Source organism: Felis catus, chromosome A2 (assembly GCF_018350175.1).
Source record: "Felis catus isolate Fca126 chromosome A2, F.catus_Fca126_mat1.0, whole genome shotgun sequence".
In the NCBI taxonomy this organism is placed as follows: domain Eukaryota; kingdom Metazoa; phylum Chordata; class Mammalia; order Carnivora; family Felidae; genus Felis; species Felis catus.
Genome location: NC_058369.1, coordinates 3,172,694 through 3,179,523, shown reverse-complemented (window position 1 = coordinate 3,179,523; position 6,830 = coordinate 3,172,694). Strand labels below are relative to the sequence as shown.

General features: G+C 58.2%; 1 protein-coding gene across 2 annotated transcripts; it reads right to left on the bottom strand.

The window, feature by feature from the left end:
* Positions 1–302: 302 nt before the first annotated feature.
* On the bottom strand, positions 303–6,631 carry EBI3 (Epstein-Barr virus induced 3). 2 transcript variants are annotated; one of them, XM_006928272.5, is made up of 5 exons: positions 6,049–6,631; positions 5,084–5,204; positions 3,841–4,019; positions 2,904–3,061; positions 303–685 (listed from the first exon to the last, which is right to left on the bottom strand). In XM_006928272.5, exons 1-5 carry the CDS (start codon positions 6,110–6,112, stop codon positions 533–535), a joined length of 675 nt encoding a protein of 224 aa, XP_006928334.3. In that variant the 5' UTR covers positions 6,113–6,631; the 3' UTR covers positions 303–532. The 2 variants fall into 2 exon arrangements, with proteins under 2 accessions (XP_006928334.3, XP_003981793.3); XM_003981744.6 differs by having other exon boundaries at positions 5,084–5,207; positions 6,049–6,630.
* Between the last annotated feature and the right edge of the window lie 199 nt (positions 6,632–6,830).

Here is a 6,830-nt window from a genome sequence, read left to right as displayed (position 1 = left end):
CCACAATGAGGCTCACCCCCAGGCAGCTTTTCTGGAGGTAGGTGGTCTGAACGCCTGAACTGAACGGATTCCACCCTCTATCCCAGGCAGAACCCCTGCCCCCAGCCCCAGGACTCCGCCATCCCAGGCTCTGCCTCCGTTCCAGCCCTGACCCCATTCATAGGAGCTGGGAGTCGCTGTGTGTGTGTCCCACTCCATTCTCTCCTCTCTGGGTCTCATCTGGGTCTACTGAAGGAAGGGAGGAGGAATCCTCATTCCAGCAACAAGTCTTTTTCTAGTTAAACAATAAAAAACATCACACGTTCACAGTTTATAAAGCCCTGTACTGGGATCTAAGAAAGAAGTACATCCCCATTTCACAGATTGACAAACTGAGGCTCGGGGGGGGGGGGCAAAGTGATTTGTCCACAGTGGCCCAGCCACTCAGCAGCAGTGAATCCAGGCCAGTTGGGTCCCATCCGCGGCAGTGGGGGAGGGGGAGGGTTGGACGTCAAGGACCCAGCCCCTCCTCTGGGGGTTCTAGAAAGCCCCGCTACTTGCCCCAGATCATGGAGGCAGTGGCAGGGAGACTCCAGTCACTCACTTCCCCATAGTCGGTGAGGTCCTGAGCGGCCACCTGGATGCAGTACTTGGCCTGGGGCCTCAAAGCCCTGAGGGTGAAGGATGTGGCTTCAATGGGCCCCACCTGAGAGCAGAAAAGAGGGCCAGGTCAGTGGGAAGGACAAGGCTGGGAGGGGCCGCTGTGCACAGAACTGCAAGACCCAGACCCTCACCCAATCCAAAAAACACGTCCTCTGCGGCCCCCTCCACCGCGTTGGGCCTTCCCCATCCCTGGCCCCAGAGCCGCCCGGTTCAGGATTCCTTGGAGGACTGCACGGGCCCCCAGGCTGTCTCAGCAGCCAGACCCCAGCACCCCACTCCTCCTCCGGGCTCCCTCCTGGCCCCCTGGGTTAACCTTGTTTTTAAGTTTTCGGTATCTTCCGATTCGAGATCTTCAACATCTTGCTGACCAGGGTCAGCCGAGTCTCAGAGTTCGCAAGCAGGCCAGGAGCCTGCCTCTCCCGTACAAACCCACAAACCCGCCGATTGGACTCGATTGGACTCACACCCCTCTTCCTCTCTCTTTCAAGCCGACACTCCCCCTGCCTCAAAGCCTCTGGGGCGGGTGCAGCCCAGAGCCCTTCAGACTCGCCAACCCCGAGCTGTCTGCCTCGTCCTGCCTTGCCTTTCCGTGGAAATCCCAACAGAGGCACAGCCGGGCTCCTGACCGTCCTGATGTTGCCCCAGGGCCCCCCTCTGTCGGGAAATCTACTAAATCTTCTTGTCGAGGTACTGACCTCTCCACATCCTCACTCGGCCACCTCCGTAGACGACAACCCGTGGGCACGAGGGAGGCACGCACTCAGCAACTCTCTGGCCTGATATTCCCACCCTCCCTCCCAGAGCCGGCCCTTTTTCCTCCTGCCGGGTCCCCCTCATCCTCAAGGACGACCCATCCCAGCCCCCAGAGGCAACCTCCTAGCCCCAGACCTGACTGGCTCCCTCTGGGCTCTGCCCTGACCTGTCCTGATGGTCGCCGGATGTGGTGACTGACATTTTGCATTTAGATTCATTAAAGGTTGCGCAACTTTGCGAATACACTCAAAGCCACTGGCTGCTTATAGCGTTGTGCACTTTAAAACGGCGGCGAGTTTTACGGCATGCAAATTCTGTCTCAGTTTTAAGGATTGCGAAAATATTTAAGATAAAATTAATGAACACTACATAAAACTTAAAAGCCAGTTCCTTAGCGGGAAGCCTGGGTGGCTCAGTCGGTTAAGCATCTGACTCTGATGTCAGCTCAGGTCACGATCTCACCGGTTTGGGAGCTCGAGCCCCGTCCCCCGTCGGGCTCCTGACTGACCGTGCGGAGCCTGCTTGGGATTCTCTCTCCTCGCTCTCTCTGCCCCTTCCCAACTCGCGCGTGCATAGCCTTCCTGTCCCTCTCAAAATAAATAAATAAACTTAAAAAAAAAAAAAAAGGCCAGATCCTTGGCTATCCACCCCCCCCCCCCCCCCTTGCAGACACGTGTGGTTCGTGGTACAATTTGGGTGCAGACGGAGAACATTTCCATCTTCCCAGAAAGGCCTATGGGACGGGACTGAAGAAGCCCTGAGCTCCTGGTCCCCGCATCCGAGGCTGTCTGGTACACAGCTGACCTTCTCTGTACCCTGCCCTTACTTGTTTGTTCACTTTGTAAAAATGCAAAACAACCGATTTGTTTTCAAGCAAGGTGAGAGTCACATGACATGAAATTCACCCATCCAAAGATACCATCCAGTGGCACTGAGTCCCTTCCCACTGTTGTGCAACCGTCAACTCTCCTTCCAGAACATCCCATCACCCCAAAAGGAAGCCATGTGCTCATCAGCAACCTCCCCCACCCCGCCCCCCAGCCCCGGGCAGGCACGAGCCCCCTTCCCGTCCGTGGATGAGCCTGTGCTGGACGTTTCACACGCGTGGGCCCGCACCACGTGGCCTCTCGTGTCTGGTTCCCTCCCTGCGCGGCGGGTGGGGGCGCCTCGCTCCTGCTCGCGACCCAGGGAGGTGCGCGTGCACGGTGGACGCGTGCCTCTCTGGGCGTGCGCGTGCACGGTGGACGCCTGTGTTCATCTAATTCATCCGTTGACATTCGGGCAGTTTCCACGCTTCGGCTGTTGTGAACGGCGCTGCCGTGGACGTGTATGTGCGAAGCTTTGTTCGAGTTCCCATCGGCCGTCCCTTTGGGTAGACAGCCAGGAGTCCAATCCCGGGGCGGCCCCCACGTGGCGCCCTGGCTGCGTTTGAGGCCCCAGCGCACGCCTGCTCCCGCGGTGCCCTCTACCCGGGAACCACCCTCCCCTCCTCCCCTCGTCCTCCTCACCTGGCGGAAGCGGGCAGATCTGTGATGCTTGTATCGGATCCAGTACTTGAGTGAGAAGGTCTCCGGGAAGGGCCAGGACCGGGGGGGTTCCCACTGCACCCACAGCCGCTGCCCAGGGATGGGGCTCAGGCGGACGCCTTCTGGAGGGTCCGGTTTGACTGATGGGCGAGCAGGATGCGGGGTCAGGAAGGGATGGCAGACTCCCTCCTTCACGCAATCAGATACTTATCGACGGTGAGCCTGTTCTGGACATTTCCCATAAAGGGAATCCCACCCCATGTGGCCTCTCGTGTCTTTTTTTTTTTTTTTTTTTTTTTTTGTAACCACCAGCAACATATGAGGGTTTGCAATCCAACAATGTGCTCGGAGAGTTGGCGGGGGTGGGAGGAGCTCACTGAGGAGATGAGTAGAGGCCTGAAGGAGGTGAGGGAGTGAACTCCCCCAGAGAGATCTGGGGGAAGAGGATTCCCGGCAGAGGGCACAGACAGTGCAAAGGTCCTGGGGCAGGACCTGCCTGGTGTGTTGGAGGGACAGAGGAGGTGTGTGTGGCTGCAGTAGAAGGAGTGAGGAGGAGAGAGGGAGGAGGGCAGGGAGGGGATGGGGCAGGTGCGCAGGGCCCTGGGGATCCAGGGGAGGAGGGCTTGGGAGTCCTGGAGGGCTGTGGGCAGAGGAGGGCTGGACCCGACTCGGAGGCTCGTGTGCACCCTCTGGTGGCCACTGTGGGGAGGACGGACTGTGGGGGTGAGGGCTGGAGTCCGGGACCCCAGTGCAGGGCCAGACAGGGGCTCAGGATGGGGAAAAGTGGGTCTCTTCTCGAAGAAATACCAAGGTGGGGCTGACGGGACCCAGGATGGGTGACAGGAGGTGGGTGGTGAGAGGGGGGAGGGGCAGGAGCGAGCTGACGGCCTCCACACCCCCCATCGCTGCCCACACTCACTGATGTGTTCCGGAACAAAGGGCACGAAGCTGCTGCTGGTGCCCCGGGGCTGCACAGCCGTGACGTTGAGTATGTATGGCACCATGGAAAACATCTGGACGTCTGGGATGGTGCAGCTGGTGGCCTCTGGAGTCGGCTGGAGGCAGGGCCGGCTCTCCCCGTGGGCAGCCACGCCCAGCCTGGACACGCAGGGACGGTATGAGGGCCTCGGCCCTTCCTGCCGGCCCGCCCGTGCCCTGGACCCCGTGTGGACCGCACTCGAGGACCACGGGCTGGGATCCTGCTGTTGGCTGGGTGACCCTGAGGGAGCCGTTCGCCCCAACATCGCAGAGCCTGTGGTGACCCAGGGCCAGGGGTAACGCCCCACAGGGAGATGCTAGGGTACAGATGCTACAGGCTTCTGGAATGTCAAAGTTCCAGCCTTAGAATTCCGATATCCCAAGGTCTATGGAATCACAGGTTTGGAAATAAGAAGATTCTGATTCTGCGGAGTTCTGAGGCCCTGAGACTTCAGACTCTAGAGACATTCCAGAACATTCCAGAGCCTTCCAGAATATTCCACGGGCTCCGACCACGCTGTTGGACGCAGCGGTCACCGGCCATGAGTGGCTCTCCACCATCTGAAATATGGCTGGTGCAACCGAGGGTGTCTTTCTAATTTATTTCATCTACCCTCAACGTCGAGTTCCCAGTTGGGTGAATCGATTTTCCCAGCCACAAATTTTATAAAACATAACCAGAGACCGAGAATTTCCAGTGAATGTTTAGCACGTGAGTTGAAAAGTGCTATAAGTGTAAAATGCATGTGGAATTTCAAAGACTGAGCATAAAAAGGAAGTGAAATATCTCCTTAATGTTTAAAATATTGACTACACGTTCAAATAATTATTCTTGAATCCTCTTAAGTAATATTAACTTCTGTCATAAATGTAAATACATGGATCGTACATAAGCATGTTAAATTACATCCCATCGTATTAAATGAGAAGTCCTCGGGATATTTAGACGTTACCGAAGTAAAATACCAAAGTCAACTTCACAATTTCCCTTTCCTTTTTAAACGTGGCTTCTCGAAGATTTTAAACAAGGCACGTGACTCACAATCTGTATTTTAGGAAGTGTCTTCCCCCTAGCTGGTGCTGCTCCAGAGTCCCGAGGGTTTCAGGTCTCCCTAAGCCTCCAGCTGTCCTGGTCTCAGGGCCAGCAGGAAACCACCCCCTGGAGGCCCCCCTAGCACTCTGACCTGTACGTGGCAATGAAGTAAGTGGGCCTGGTGGGGAGCGGAGAGGCCGGCAGGGTCCAGATGCAATCCACGGCCATTGGGTACCTAGAGGCCCAGCACCGCACCCTGGGCTGGGTGGGGGCTGCTGGGGCCCCGGAGGGAGAGGGAGCAGGGTGAGCTTTCAAAGTCACCCTGGGGATGGTCCGAGCCCTACTGTGTGCCTGGCGCCAGCCTCCCCGCCAGGCACGCGGTAGGCGCCTAATAAAGGTTTGTGAAATGAATGAATGAGTGCGTGAGTGAAAGGCACCTGCCTCATCTCCCACCTTCTCTAGCACCTGGGAAGGAAGTATTAGCCCATTTTCCAGATGGGGAGACTGAGGTTTTTTTTTTATATTAATTTAAATTTTATTTTTTATTAATTTTTTAATGTTTTATTTATTTTTGAGAGACAGGGCGCAAGTGGGGGAGGGGCAGAGAGAAGGAGGGAGACACAGAATCCCAAGCAGGTTCCGGGCTCCCGAGCTGTCAGCACGGAGCCTGACGCGGGGCTCGAACCCACGAACTGTGAGATCATGACCTGAGCCGAAGTCGGACGCTCAACCGACTGAGCCGCCCAGGCGCCCCAGACTGAGGTTTAAGGAGCCTCAAAGGGGACCTGGGTGGCCCCTCTCGTAACAACTTTGTTTCGAAGCAAGTGAAATGGATGCTATAATTAAAACGTCTCTTGTTCCCTCCCTCCCTGCGTCTCTCTCCCTCCATCCAAGCTGTGGCTGCCGCTTCCTGGTGCCACTTTGCGGTGGGACTCATCCTGTGTCTCAGTTTCCCCATCCGTGCAATGGGATGGTAACGCCCTCCCCCCTGCACCGGGTATCCGGTAGGTGTGTGAGCTCCCACCCCAGCTCAGAATGTTCCATGGCAGGCAACCTCCAGGCCCCAGGGAGCGTCCCTCTGCCCTGGCCTCCCGGGCCCCCGGGGGTCCCACATACCTTCTCTCCCGATGCAGGGTGAGCAGCCCACACAGAGGGCGAGCACCAGGAGTCTTGAGGCCATGACCCCGCGGGCTCTGCTGTCGTGAGCTGGGGCAGGAGCACCTTGGGGAGGCAGGGGACTGGAGTCCCACCCGAGGGGGGAAGCACAGCCCCCGGTCAAAGCCCCAGCTTCCCCAGGTATGACTCCCCCACCCAGTTGGCGGGGCCAGTGGAGAGCTGAGCGGGGGCTGGGGCGGCGGAGGAGGTCCCTTCACTATCGCGGCCACCAGCGGGGCTCTGGAGGCCCCGAGGGCGCGGGCAGGAGAGGAGGCCGAAAGAGAGAAGTGGAGACCCCGTGGCCTTTCCCACAACAGCCCGGCTGCCAGTCCTTCCTTCCGCCTGCAGCGAGGACGGGGACGGGGAAACCCCCGGAGGGGGACAATGTCATGGAGAAGGATGAGAAAGGAACACTGTGGGGAGGGACACGGCGACACACACAGAGAGGAGAGAGCAAGACACAGAGATGGGAGACCGTGAGACAGGGGCGGAAACAGAGGAGAGACACAGAGACAGAGACAGACAGAGACCTAGGGAAGGAGACAGGGTGAAGAGAGGCCCGACCGCAGTGGTGGGGACCCACAGAAACGCAGGCCCCGGGGAGGCAGCCCCCACCTGCGGACCTTATCAGAGCCACAGGGGCCCCAAGAGACAGGCTGAGCCCCTACAGACATGGTGCCTTCCCTGGACACCCAAGGAAACCCCCGGGACAAGCCACACTCCTGCCTCCCCTGCCTTAGCTA

Excerpts from the sequence above, each read along its gene's own strand:
- EBI3 (XM_003981744.6), bottom strand. The coding sequence starts at position 6,112 with ATGGCCTCAAGACTCCTGGTGCTCGCCCTCTGTGTGGGCTGCTCACCC. Across the intron at positions 4,020-5,083 it reads TACTTCATTGCCACGTACAG|GCTGGGCGTGGCTGCCCACG; the intron begins GTCAGAGTGCTA and ends CTGCGTGTCCAG. Across the intron at positions 686-2,903 it reads GATCTGCCCGCTTCCGCCAG|GTGGGGCCCATTGAAGCCAC; the intron begins GTGAGGAGGACG and ends TTCTGCTCTCAG.